Genomic DNA, 14686 nt, shown 5'->3' on the forward strand with positions numbered 1-14686 from the left:
CAAAACCTTTATTCAAAGAGACTTCTAAACTCTTCTTCAAACTTTACTTCTTTTCAGGTAATTATTTAAAACACTCCTTGTAATTTTCAAACTACTTAGGAAATGGTCATAAATACAATCAATTCAGATAGTTTTCATCCATTAAATTAAATCAAAGAGCCCCTAAATGTACTACTGACCCCTCCCTAAAAAAACACACAGTTATGACCTAGCAACGATATGGTTTAAAATACTTTACAGACCAGCGAACTGTGCAATACCTTCAAAAATGGGATGACAAAAGGTCGCAGTGGGAAGTTAGTAGCTTCTTGCAGTTTGGAATGAAATTCTTCAATTGTCAAAGTGGAGTTCTATGGAAGAAAATATGTAGTATAAATACATTAGCCTGTTGGTAAATAGTAAAAACACAAACAAATTAATTATTAAGACTGGTCCAACACAGTGTAATAACAAGCAAACATACTGACAGAAACCAGTATTTTCAATAAAACCTATTGACTTTGTAAAAATGATCACACAGTTTATTGCATCACTCACTTCTAAAACCTACATCTGAAAATGAAACACATTATATATAGTACTTTGAGGATAATGTGCATGATCACTAGCATGGTTTAATTATCAGAGAAGTCTCTGCAATTATGAAGAATCTTCTAATATTGCCTTTATGGAAAACAAACACACTTGGATGTATTTAAAAGCATAACAGATCCCTTAAAGGACCGAGGGCAAGTGTCAGAATTCTCAGTCAAGATTTATCCCACATGTCACGTCAGCACTACTGCTGGTGGAAATATTCTTCTCCTCCTCCTGTATTTCCATCTTGTATTCTTTCTTTGTCTGCCAAAGCATCTTTGCTCAGGGTGAACATCGAAGTTGGGTAGTGTGCTATGCCAATAAAGCCAAAGAAAAGGTCTGACCCTTCCGTGAGTCAATGAGTTTTGTAGAAGGTGAAAAAAAATCCCAATTATCGAAGAGATTCCATTTATCCTAGAGGCAACTGCTTGACCCAAACAAGACTAAGCAAAATTAACTCAGATTCACTTCTAACCTACCTTATATAAAAAAAACAAGCCCCAAATACTCAGGATTTGTATCCTACAATAGATAATGTGTGTTGGTAAAAGCATCTACTTAATGAACAACAAACTAATTATAAAGGCATTGAGTAAATTAACCCTCATTTCATTCGTTTGCTTTAGTTTCTCAGGCAGGATCACAACTCATTCTCAACTTCTTCAGTCCCTTCAATAATTCTGATGACTGACAAAATTTGGGAATTTGTGACCTAACGTCATTACAATATTGCTCCACCCACTTTTTTGTGCATGTTTCCTTTTATAACAAAGTACAGGAGCACCAAGTTCTAAGTTCTTCATACCCCCACACTCAAAACATCTTCACATGAAACTATGAATAAACACCAACTTCCTATCCGTAACAATAAATGTCAAGGAGGCAATTTTTCAAAATCTACCATTTTGTTTCTATGACTCCTTTTCAAAAGGACAGTACTTCCAGTCCAGTGCAGTGGCTCATGCCTGTAATCCCAGTAACTTTGGGAGGCCAAGGTGGGAGTGTTGCTTGAGCCCAGGAGTTTGAGACCAGCCAGAGCAACAAAGTGAGATGATGTCACAAAAAAATTAGCCAGGTGTGGTGGTGTGTGCCTCTAGTCCCAGGGGAGGCTGGGAAGGGAGGATTGCTTATGCTTGGAAGGTCAAGGCTGCAGTGAGCCTTGCTGGCACCAATGCGAATGCATTGGGCGACAGAGAATGGGTATGGGTGACAGAGAAAGACCCTGTCTCAAAAAAATTACCAAAAAAAAATTTTAAAAGAAAAAACAAAAAAGACAGTACTTCCTAACATTTTCTTAACTCTACCTAAACATCAGCATGATTTAGTACCTAGGTTCAAATCTGTCACTACCAGTTGGGTGGCCTTGCATATTTTACTTAACCTCTACAACCTCAGTTTGCCCATGTGTCAAATGTGTATAAAAATCACTCCCTCAAAAAAAAAAAAAAAAAATCACTCCCTCAAATGGTAGTCCTGAGAATTATGTAAAATGGCTTGTAAGCCAAATGTTTAAAACAGAAGTCTGCCACTCAATGAATATTCACTGCCTATTATGTGCAAGTTATCATTAATTAATGTCTTCCCCTATTTTCCTCTCTAGGCTTTTAGATTTTAAAAAATATATTTTTTAAAAGTATTTCACACAAAAGTATGCCACTTGGGAAAAATCTACTTAAAGCTACCAAGTTTTTCTGCATTTTCAATTATGGAACCACTGTTAATAAAGAACATGTCAAATTTATAAGGCAATTTTCAAAAAAAAATTTTGCTAAGAACAACACATTCACCATTTATTTGATACAATTATTACTTTGGATTTACTTTGTGGTTCCTTGGTCTAACTTATTTACATGTTAAAAAGCTTATTATGCAAATTCAAGAATGAATAAAAAGGAAAAGATAAGTGACTGACAAAAGTATCTGAAGTATGCCAACACACCTTTTGTGAAAATCACCTTCCTGTCTTGGAAGTTTACAAGGTGGAGCTGATGGACTGTGAGAAACATGGAAGTCTTTTGTTCTTGGAGTAGGGAGGAGAGGCAGTTAATGGTTAAAAATTAAATTGCAAAATCTCTGTCAAACGTGGGATATAGTGATTTGAAGCATGTCTTCTGAGCTAGTCTCTCACCCAGCCTTCTAATTCTGAAACTTCTTTTGCAAAACACAACTGGTATGGCTTTGCCCCAGATAGGTCCATATAATGAAAATGAATAATCTATTTCAAGAAAATGGAGACGACCATAACCCTGGACAATGAAAGAACTGAATATATGATTCATAGCTTCTCCGTGACTCAGTTTGATATGGGAGACTAGCCTTCCTAAATACTCGAAAATCCTCCACTTCTACAGAAAATCACAACACATGGAAAAGTGACTTAGAACGCAAAAAAAGATATATGTTCTATTTTCTAGTGTGACAATGTGCAGAACGTAGTGTAATATGCAAAAACCAACAGTTCTCTTCTCAAACTAGTGGTTTCGGTAATTCTACCTATAACAAAGATTTGTTTTTTTAACAAAAAAGAATTAGGGTTTACCAGGAGCTGGGGATAAAAGAGATGAGGAGTTACAGTTTTATGAATACAGAAGGTTTCAGCTTGAGGTGATGAAAAAGTTCTGGAGACGGACAGTGGTGGTGGCTATACAGCAATGTGAATATACATAATGCCACCAAACTGTACACTTAAAAATGGTTAAAATGATAAACTATATGTACATTTTACCACAATAAAAAATTTCAATGTTATTCATCTTAAAAATGACATTAGATAAAAGAAGAATGTGTTGTTATAAATTCTTGTTCATCTAGGCCAATGATAAAACTCCCCTAAAGCAATGAAATTAAAATGAGCACCCAATTAGATTGAGTGACTCAATATAACAAAACCATTTTGTCATCAATGAAAACTACTAGGCATGCCAGGAGAGTGTACTTACTGAAATACTGAAATACGTGTGCACATACACACACACACACACATTTATATATATAACACGTTTATGGCCAATATAACAATAAATTTGTATAACCATATCTTTATTAGTCAAATAGAGAGGAAAAAAAAAACTCTGGTGGGGTCAATACATAATACAGAATTTAAAAGATTGTCACTATAGCATGAATCAGACTTGCACACAATCTTCAGATGTAGAAACTATTATAACAAAATACTTGCGAGAATGGTGTCTACATATCTGAGTCTCCCACACACACTATCCCTTACACCAAGAAAACTGGGTTGGTTTCCATTTGCTTACCACTAGTCCCAGAACGAGGGTGCGAACTCTTTCTCCTATCTCGGGTGAAATGTCATTGCCAAACTGCTGCAGGGTAGTAAGGAACCTTTTCAGCTTGCTGAGTTGCCTGGCACCACAGGCTGGGGGCAGCTGTTGATTAGCCAGAGAGGAGGAGGAAGAAGAGGAAGGCCCATTGCTGAAGCCATTGGGTGGTGAGGGGGCGCCATTCAAGGCTGTAGGAGAATGGCTCGTGCCATTAGTTACTGTCAAGAGCACAAAATCAGAAGGAAATCATAAACTTACAGAGAACATGCATGAGGAAATTGCCAAGTTTCCTACCTTTTACATCTACTGGTTTTATAAGTTTTTAAATGTTGGGACTCTTTAAAAATGCTTGGACTTCACAGGGTTACTACATCCTCAGGTACTCTATAACTAAATGGGTCTACTCCTCATACTGAGTGATGGTATCCTGCACAGAGGCTGATAATAAATGGAGTCTGCTGCAACCCAGGGCCAGCCCTGCCTCCCATGTACACATATGCCAACCACCTGAAATGTTTCAAAAATAGAACAGACAGCTTCGGATGTAAGCTTTCTGTCGCAGGCTTACATCAATATAACAGGACTATTCCTTTCCAAACTGCTCCCCTAGAGAAAGTGTACATTTGGTGGAGACTAAATTTATCATTGAACATTTTTAATCATGTTTTGTACACACAACTGACAGCTGTGTTTATAGGAATAGGACTTTCAAGTTTTAACCTTCCACCACCCAATTAGAAGGCTATTTTCTCCCCCTCATACTTCTTAACCACTTCTTTAGGAAAAATGCATATTTTATGTACAAAGCCAAAATGGATACGGTGTTTAACAAGGAGTTATTTCAAGAAATCAAAAAGGGACACCTAAATCCAACCAAGAGCATGGAGTGGTGATAATTCAGTAAATTCATTTCTGATAAAATTTGTTTGAACATCAAGACGATAATCCCTGTCACTTTGTAACCCATTAATATGTACATTAATAAGTACATAAAAAGAAAGCAAAAAGTTGATAATCCATAAGAACTAGAATTTAAAAATCTGCATCCTTTGCATTAAAGAAAATGTTGATTTTATCATGTTAAGTCAATTAATTTGATAAGCAGACCTTTATCAAACCCATCTTATTAATATAATTTTGATATAGTTTGAAAATGTTTTAAAGACCATGTTATTCTTAAAAGTTTAATTTTGACATAATAAAATGGTTCTCTTGTCACAACTGAGTATCATAATAACCTGTCAAGAAATGCCAGCTCACCAGGACATCTCACAGGAGACATATGCTTACCCCTGTGGCTTTGGGTAACAACAAACCAAATATAAGACGACACGGTTACAACTTGGCATTGCACAGTCACCTGCTCCTTACACATTTGGAAAGGTCTTTTAAATGGCAGTGCAACACTGCATAAACAGCCTGAGATGTGTACTTTTCTAATCCCTTATAGTCCCAAAGATCTATTTTTGCCTTTTAGTTATTTTTCATTCATACGGATTTCATGGCACATGGTGTGCAAAATAGCTGCAACCGATAACATTTATTAGTTTCACAATTCCTTGACGACAATTTCAACCAGGACTTTGAGATTTATTAAAACAGTTACTCACTATCCCTAATGAAATATACAAGAAAGAATGGGAAGTTGCAATTCTGTCAGAATTCTCTGTCCTTTCGTTTGGACTGTACTGAAAGCAATATGCTCTATTGAGAGAACACAGGACTTGAGCCAAGCAGGAATGGAGTAAAGTTTTAATAAGAGTCTGACAGGTTGAAGACAAGAAAGACATGACTGGGTGCGGTGGCTCACGCCTGTAATCCCAGCACTTTGGGAGGCCAAGGTGGGAGCATCACGAGGTCAGTAGTTCAAGACCAGCCTGACCAACATGGTGAAACCCCGAATCTACTAAAAATACAAAAATTAGTTGGGCTCGGTGGCGCATGACTGTAATCCTAGCTACTCAGGAGGCTGAGGCAGGAGAATCGCTTGAACCTGGGAGGCAGAGGTTGCAGTGAGCTGAGATCGTGCCACTGCACTCCAGCCTGGGAGACAGAGCGAGATTCTGTCCTCCCCCTCCAAAAAAAGGGCAAGAAAGGCACTTCTCACTTCAGAAAGTTTTCTGTATAATATTGTTGCATATCAACACCCTTTTTAACTCAAGGATATTATATTTTAACATTATTTGTAACCACTTGAAATAGATGAAAATGGTGTTAGAAGATAAGAAGTAACCTAGAAATAATAATAGCACATTTCCATTTTCCAAGTCATGCTGAACAAACTAAAACAAAGAGCTCCACATTAAGATAAATTAGAAGTTATAGTGGTAACAACTGGAATTACAGACCAAATGCTGCTTCATTTGCTAAAATCATAGCAGACTACAACTTTGAAGCAATAATGAAAAGGCAGGCAAATATTGGCAGTCATACAAATTAGACCTAAGCTATGATACTTCTGTGCTCAGTACCTACTTACTGGCAAACAAATGATTGTTTTGGTTCATTTCTGCATAATACATTGATGCCAAATCTTATTTTCCCTTGATTTTTCATTTGCAGAAAAAAAAATCTAATTTAAACTTTAAAACTGAAACTCAAAAGCCTGAAATGACTACTTACACGTTGTCGGTGTAAATGAACTGGTTCTTGGAGCTCCTTGAGTAGTTGGGGGAGGTGGCATCGTTGGAGGAGTCAGCCTAGATTGCGTCTTCACATCCACAGGTGAGTCTGGCATTGTGGAGTGCTTCTCAGTACGATCTGGAGGATGCCACCAGGAACATATTATTTTACTCCTTAAGCACCTCAGTTTTTCAAGTGGGGTTTATCTTTTTTAAAAGCAAGTGAACAGAAGAAATTCAACATCTTCTATCAATAAAATACGCTTATCTACTGACGTTTAAATCAGGATTTTATCATCCAAACCCCACTTAAGAAGGTATAGCACAGATGGCAGGACCTCATTTGTAACTAGGTTATATTATATCCTATTGTTATTTCTGGCTTAGGCAGATGCTACCTTGGTAGTGTTATACGCAGCAGCACAACTGCACTGGAAGCTGAAGCCAATGTTAGCAAGAGGTAGAAAATAGATGAGGAAGTGGGATGATAATGAACCCCTCATGACAGCTCAGAAATAACAAAAACCTGAAGTCTGTTATGCAGGTGAGATACTAGTAGGAGCCAGCTCTTTGTAATGATTTTTCTCTAACACCTGCCATCCCTGTGCTATCCTTAGTTTTCTGGCCTCTTAAATGAAACAGGTTATCGTCTTCCAGACATATTTCGCATTTCAGTTTTTCCTGCTGTTTTAAAAATCACTGCTACATAAGTGAAATGTGTTAAACAATGAAGTGAAACTATTATTTACTTAAAAGTTGTAAATTTATGACCTGCCATTTTAAAAGCATGAAACCAATACTCCAATTAATAATTTCAAACAGAGTAAGAATGTAAAAGTCCCAAACAGAGAACTAAAAAGAAGTAGGCACTGCTAATATTTTTTTCATGAGTATGTGGCCGATATGAAGAAATTTCCTGATTACCCAATAATGGACATTCATACTTCAGAACTGCTTTCTCTTAAGTATACTTTTCCCTTGACATTCTAAACTGTTTTTCTCAATCTAATCTACTTATCAAAGCAACAGACCTTTTGATCTGTTCAAAGCAATTTCTTAACACTTTGGTTATAATAAACATTTAAAAGTTGAAATAATTTTGCTATCATTTTAAGGAAGATGCGATAAAAGAATAAAAATAATCATCATTCAAATAAGAGCATTTGCACGATGAGCTAGTCAACAGCAGTATCAGAGTCTCTATTTTTGGTTCTTTAGATCTAATTCTTTCACAAACGTGTAGGCACGCACATGAACACACATACACACCCAAAGTGTTTCGAGGCACCTCTTGCAGTTATAGACACAAATATCTCACACTTGGGCTTTTAGAAAAGTGAAGTAACTATTAAGAAAGAACAAGCCTTTAAAAATGTTATAATAACCACAGTGAGAAATTCTCAAAATTACTTAAAGGTCAATTATTGAAAGAAAAGGAAAAACCCAAATTACTACTATAACAATTCCAAATCTACCTCACTTTTGTTCAAAGCAATTGCTTAACACTTGGGTTGCAATAAAACACAACATTTAAAAGTTGAAATAACGTTGATATCACTTTAGGGAAGATGCAATAAGAGAATGAAAATAATCATCATTCTAATAAGAGTATTTGCACAATAAGCTGTTATTATTATTATTGATGAGTTTACAGCAATATCAGGGTCTCCATTTCTGAATCTCTACTTCTGTCTGAATAACAACGGATGTCCCTATAGTGAATAAAAGTGTTCTGAGTGAAAGGATGGTAGAGACACACATGAAGAGCATTTTCACCTTTATTGTTAAAAACTTGTCTTCAGATTGCTATTCCAGTGCTATCTATTGTTAAAAACTTGTCTTCAGATTGCTATTCCAGTGCTATCTATTGTTAAAAACTTGTCTTCAGATTGCTACAACCAGTAAGTCACTTATTCTAGAAAAATACAGAAGTTAGGCAGGCTTAAAACTGCTTCTTCAACAGTTAAATTCATTGCACATTCTACTCACCTCAACCAACCTCAGCAACAAGGGAATAAATAGCTTCCCACTTATGTTGCAGCTGAGGGAAGAGGTACAGCAGCAAATACAAGTCTCCCTAAATAAAGGCAAATATTTCTGTCATGCCAAGGAGGGAGGGAAAAAGGGAGGCTTGCCAGAGTCGGCTGGGAGATAACAGTGGGAACTGCTGGTCCATCTGGTTTTCATTCTGCTAACACTCACACGGAACTGTTAGAGAAGGCAGTCCAGATACACAGATTTGAAGCACGTGGTTGCACAGACAGAGAAAGGAAGAGCAGGAGGGGGAGGGGGAGGGGAAGTGGGAGTTAACAAAAAAATAAATAAAGCAATAAGAGGAAAAAGAACAAAATAGAGAGACAAGAGCCTGATGGGGGAGTAAGTTACCCTCAACAGCTTCCTTTACCCTCAGCGGCTACAAGCTGGACCTTAATGTGCACAGTCCCCTACCTGACTCAAGTTTATAGAGTTAAGGAGCACTATCTAAACTTTAAACATATTTGAAGGCTATTTTTCTTTTCTAAAATAGACCACCCTAAAAAAAAGAAACGAAAAATTTGACAATAAGTTTCCTCCTCAATTTTAAGTTTGTATTTAAGATAATCTTTGTATTCCTATCTTCTTCCTTCCCAATTTTAGAAAGTTTTTGGTATATTCATAATTTTGATTTGAAAACATCTGAATATTGTCTTGGTCCACACTTGTAACATGATTCCTATCCAGAACAGCAACACCATCATCCGTAGATTATTTTTTTAATTCTTGAAATGTCAACAATAACTACTGAGACAATGCATAGGAAACACCACTACTTCTAATAGGAATATGAACATTCTAGCCAGAATATATGTATATGTGCATATATTTAGGGTTTTTACATTAGCCAAATTTCTGCAATGGTTAGCTTCACTCTGATCAAATGGAGTTCCAGCCCAGAGGTCCTACAAACTGAGACAAAGTGGGACCATATGTAACTCATTCTGTGCTGTTCAGTGCAATCAATCCAGAATGGAGATAGATGGTGAAATAACCAGCCAGGCCTAATCCACATACACATGAACACTCTCTGGAGCACAGAGATTTAAGATAAATGTGGAAAATATGTTTCAAGTATGCTGAGCCCTGTTGCATTTGTTTTGGATTATTTAAAAACTTTTTTTGAGATATATATTCTTGAAACTTTTATAGCAAACAGCACATTTCACTCCATTTCAAATTAGAGGACATGGTAAAACCAATATTAAGTTATAATATATCTTATATAATTTTTTAAGTTCATGGAAATTATAGTGTCCTGGTATGTAATTTCCATTTTTTAGTTGCAATAGGGGAGTTCTGACATATACCCAAAGACTGACACAAAATGATTAAAAGTCAAAAGAAAAAAGAAAAAGAAAAACCTCCATCAGATCATGTAGCAAAGGTAAGTAAAATCAAAAAAGGCTGACTTTACTTGTACCTTAACGATTCATACTACTTCTAAACAAGACGATCTTCCCTCTGGGTAACGTTTCTCTCACATGGCAAATATCCAACACATATGTACCAAAGATGGTTGATGCATGGAAAACAAATGTGGCATAATTTATACATTACCTATATGATTCCAATATCCAGTTCAGTGTCAGGGCCTTCTAGAAGTGGTATGTTTCCCATTTCCTTTTTTTTTTTTTTTTAAATAAAAAGAAAAGGTATGGCATAATCTGCCATGGCACTTACTTTACTTTTAGTTAGTTCAAATAGCACCAGATGTTTTTCTAAGGTACAAAAAGTAGGTATTCTGCATTTTCCTTGTTTACATAGCATTCTAGAGAGGACCAGTATAAAACAATAACAACGACAACAAAAAGGGAGTTCAAGTATTGGTAGGTGGTACATCTTTTTCTATCAGTTTATCAGGTCAATTATTATCGAAGTCTCAGAGATGTTATGGATTAGGAGGAACTTCTTGGACAACTAGTAGTTAGTCTGAATTAGTCATATTTGAACAAGTGTTGGCTAAGCTAGAAGGTACGTACTAGAGAGGATAAGCCAAAGTGAAATGAAGTCCTGTGACAGGAAACAGGAAAGAAGAAGGAAGCTAGAGAGGCATCAAGGTGGGTATAGAACTTTAATTTTTATTTCACTGGAAAAGATGGCAAATACAGTTCTGAAAATGATGCTATGCAGTGACTCCAATGTCTGGGTGTCAGATGTTACAGGAGACTATCCATGGACCAGAACAATGGTGCTGGTCGCTTCTGCCCTCCTTCCAGCCTCCACCCTTCCCTGATGAGCACTGTGGTAATGACCGTTCCTGCTCAGAACCCTTCCGCAATGCCCAAGAATGAAAGTCAAATGCTAAGATGCTAAGCATCGTGAAATGACACAGTGGGATACTTGGCATAACAGAATAACTTCCTAAGGCAGACTGGTTTCAAATGTTGACTCTCTCAACCATTAGTAGTGAGTTCTCAAGCAAGTTAGTTTTCCCGAGCCTCAGCCCCTCATCAGAAAAAAATGCAAAAATGATCCTCTGTCCCTCATAGGAATGTGGTGAGATTGAACGAGATTGCATGTTTTAAACCCTAGCACCGTGCCTACTTGTATTAGGTACCAGCAGGTGTGAGCTTCATTCTCTTGTGTTTTCAACTCCATGATCCACTCCTGACTTTTCTCTCAATCCTAGGCTCTAACAATACCAGCCACCTTGGTACTCCCTGGCTTTTTTGCCTTTCTTTTACTTGCTGTTTCCGTCATCTAGAATGACCTGTCCCAGCATGCACCTTCTTCACTGCTCACTGTAGATCACACATCTGCTTTCAGCTTCCCTCAACTGCCCCGAGCAACAGCCATATCACATTACCTCTGCCTTTCTTTTAGCATTTATCACAGCCCTTCTGTATGATGGACACATGTATATATTATACACCCAAACATTCCAACCAATGCAAATGGTAAGCACTTGATGGCGATATTTTTTAAAATTCCTCCTGAGGATTCTTAATAAATATGTATTAATATAATTGTGGATAGTTACATTTCTAACTATTAGAAATCCATTCCCTATATTATTCTCAGTTCAAAGATATCAAATTTCATGGTAAAAGACAAACACACACCATCAACAGTATACACAGAGAGAGGATAGAATGTAGGTAACAAAAGATACTGGAGACCTGAAATTTACTTCAACTTTGCAACTAACTTATATAGAATGACGTCTTACCTCATGTCTTATCACAGGTGCTGTGATCTGAATGTCTCCCAAAATTCGTGTGTTGAAACTTAATCACCAATGTGATAATATTAAGAAGTGGGGCCTTTGGGAGGCACTCAGACCATAAGGGCTCTACCATCATGGATGGGATTGGTCTCTTATAAAATGGGTTGGAGAGAGCTAAGGAGGCCACTTTTGCCCTTCCATCTCTTCTGCCATGTGAAGAGGCACTATTCTAGCAACAAGCTGCCATCTTGAAAGCAGAGACCAGGCCCTTACCCAACCTGCCAGTACCTTGATTTTGCATTTCCTAGCCTCCAGAAGTATGAGAAATAAATTTATCTTGTTTAAACTACCCAGTCTAAGGTAGTGATATAGCAGCACAAATGGACTAAGACCATAGATGTTTTATGAATAGCATTTCTGCTGAAACACAAACAGGATCTTACCTATTCTCCGATCTAAAATCTTCAGGAGAGTCCTATTGTCCATGGAATAATATATAAGCTCTTTAGCTTAGTCCATGTTGCAGACACTGTTGAGTTCTTACTCAACAATGCTTGTTGCTTTCTTCCTTGTCGCTTTCTTCCTTGCTGGAGAGCCCTGACTTTGTTCAGGTACTCTTCCTCTTCCCACAGTCTTTGGGGGCAAATTCTCCTTGCTGCACATTAGTCAGATTATCACAGTTTCTTTTTCAATAGCAGGCTTCAGAGGTGGGTAATGTGATTCGATTCTGGACAATGGGCCATGAAGGGAGGTCTACTGAAGAGGTTGTGAGAAAGACGTCCTCACTTTCTAAACAGGGACCCAGGGAGCAAATAGTCCCTTCTCTTCTAATAGGCACTGTTTTATCTGTAAGTGATTACTTCCCTTCACTTTTTTGAATTCTACTTTTCTTATCTATTAATTAAGCATATTAGATTGTATTCTTCCTAAAGATCTTTTGCAAATACTAATATTCTCTGGTTTCTTTCTATAGATATGGCTTATGATCATTACAAACACAAAGATGACCACCCTGAAAACATATATTTGATAATGAAGTGACCACAAATACAATTACTTTGAAAGTGGTGATCATAACTAGCCTTCTTCTGTTCACATAAATTTCCATGTCCACAAGAATGTCTACATGTCAATTTTTCTCCCATAAACATTAAAATTAATATCTACCTCCTCTTTTCAAATATATTTTCAATCCTCATCAATGATTTAGTTATCAAATAACGATTCTAAAGTCCAATTCTCCCTCTTTAGTTGTCACCAAAACAATCATTACGATTTTCTTTCATAGCCCAGGCTCTTAAAAGAGAATCTATAGTCACTTTCTCTGGTTCTTCATTTCCCACTCCATCTTTCATGTACTAGGAGCAGACACCTATAAGACTGTCTGTCTAAACATTTCTCTTCCCATGCTAGAAACTGCCATTCCCCCTAATCTCATAACTACCTTGGGAACTACCATGTTCTTTCATGAACTTGTACCCAAGACACCAAGAGGCCCAGACATAGCACCTAGTCCAAGATAGGCAGTATCAGTCCTTCTCCAAGATCTTTATATTTAGAGTTGAGGGTAGAAAACTGCACCATCTACCACCCTCCACATCTAGAAAGCAGGTCTGCAGCACAAAAGCCAGCAATTAACAGGCAGAAAGAAGCAAAAAGAAGTAATGAGAGATTATCATGGTAGTAGTAAATAAAGTCCCTCATTCTAGTGAATAGTAGGGACTTGTCATATCTGTAAAATTCCTACAATTTGGGTCTTCCAAACCTACAGATTCCTAGTCAAACAATCCCTACTTTGCCTAAAACCTAGATTGAGCTGATTTTCACCAAAACCAAGAAATGCTGATAAAATAACCCTGGCATGCAAGGTGGAGTGCAGTAGCTCATGCCTGTAATTCCAGCATTTTGTGAGGTTGAGGTGGGTGGACCACTTGAGCACCGGAGTTCAAGACCACCCTGGCCAACATGGTAAAGCCCTGTCTCCACAAAAAATACAAAAATTAGTCAGGCATGGTGGCACATGCCTGTAGTCCCTGCTACGCAGGAGGTTGAGGCAGGAAAATCTCTTGTGGCAGGCAGAGGCTGCAGTGAGCCAAGATCCTGCCACTGGGGTAACAGAGTGAAACCCCATCTCAAAAAAAAAAAGCAACCCTGGCATATAGCATCAAGATATCCTCCTAAACTCCACCAAAACACTTCTCAATTGTCTCTTTATCCAAGAAACATGTACACTACTTTATCTGGCATCTCTGTAGCATCTGACACTTCCCCACTTCCTCCTTGAACCATTTGCATCCCCAGAATTCCATGAGTCTAATACTCTCTTTCTCTGGCTTTCTTCGCTTCTCCTTTTCAGTCTCTTAAGGGCTCCTCTTTTTCCTGCTCTGTGATAACTACTGACATTTTCCCCTAAGTTCCTTCTTAGACCCTTTTCAAATTTTCACTCTATACTCTTCCTTAGTGATTTCATTTGTGTTATCATTGGGCTTCAGGGACAGGACTGGAATTTGCCATCCCCTATGTAAAACTGGCCATGTTTTGCAACCCCTGTATTGTGGGAATAAACTCAAATAATGTGTATTGCATTCTTGGTCAAATGCCTGATACATAGTAAGCACTCCGGAAAGGGTGACTTTATTCACTCCGTGGCCAGTATGAGAATAACTCTAGTCAATATCCCTCCCAAATTCTAGAACCAAACTTCCAGAGGGCTACTCATTTCTACTACCTGAATCATCTACCATCTCTTGCCTGACCTATTCAACAAGTCATTGAATGGACTTCTACCCATCTCTGATACATTCTCCAAGCCACATCCAGTTATTTTTCTATGTATGCCAATGGTATGACCAGAGATCCTGCCTCTCTCCTCTTGTAATCTTCAAATATCTCTTATAACCTTAAAGTCTGTGTTCCTTAACAGGACATAGAAAGACCTTTGTGACCCATCTGGTTCCTGCAACTGCTCCAGACACATCTTCATTTCTGCCATCCACCCCATC

At 37.6% G+C, this 14686-nt stretch overlaps 1 protein-coding gene across 1 annotated transcript in view; it reads right to left on the reverse strand.

The window, feature by feature from the left end:
* Positions 1-14686, reverse strand: part of RUNX1T1 (RUNX1 partner transcriptional co-repressor 1) — a 135712-nt gene that overhangs the window by 51059 nt on the left and 69967 nt on the right. Inside the window, 3 exon segments of the mRNA XM_054498668.2 lie at positions 261-350; positions 3837-4078; positions 6483-6620. Of these exon segments, the coding sequence (XP_054354643.2) occupies positions 261-350; positions 3837-4078; positions 6483-6620 (470 nt within the window).

The sequence above is a fragment of the Pongo pygmaeus genome, chromosome 7 (genome assembly GCF_028885625.2).
Source record: "Pongo pygmaeus isolate AG05252 chromosome 7, NHGRI_mPonPyg2-v2.0_pri, whole genome shotgun sequence".
Taxonomy (NCBI): domain Eukaryota; kingdom Metazoa; phylum Chordata; class Mammalia; order Primates; family Hominidae; genus Pongo; species Pongo pygmaeus.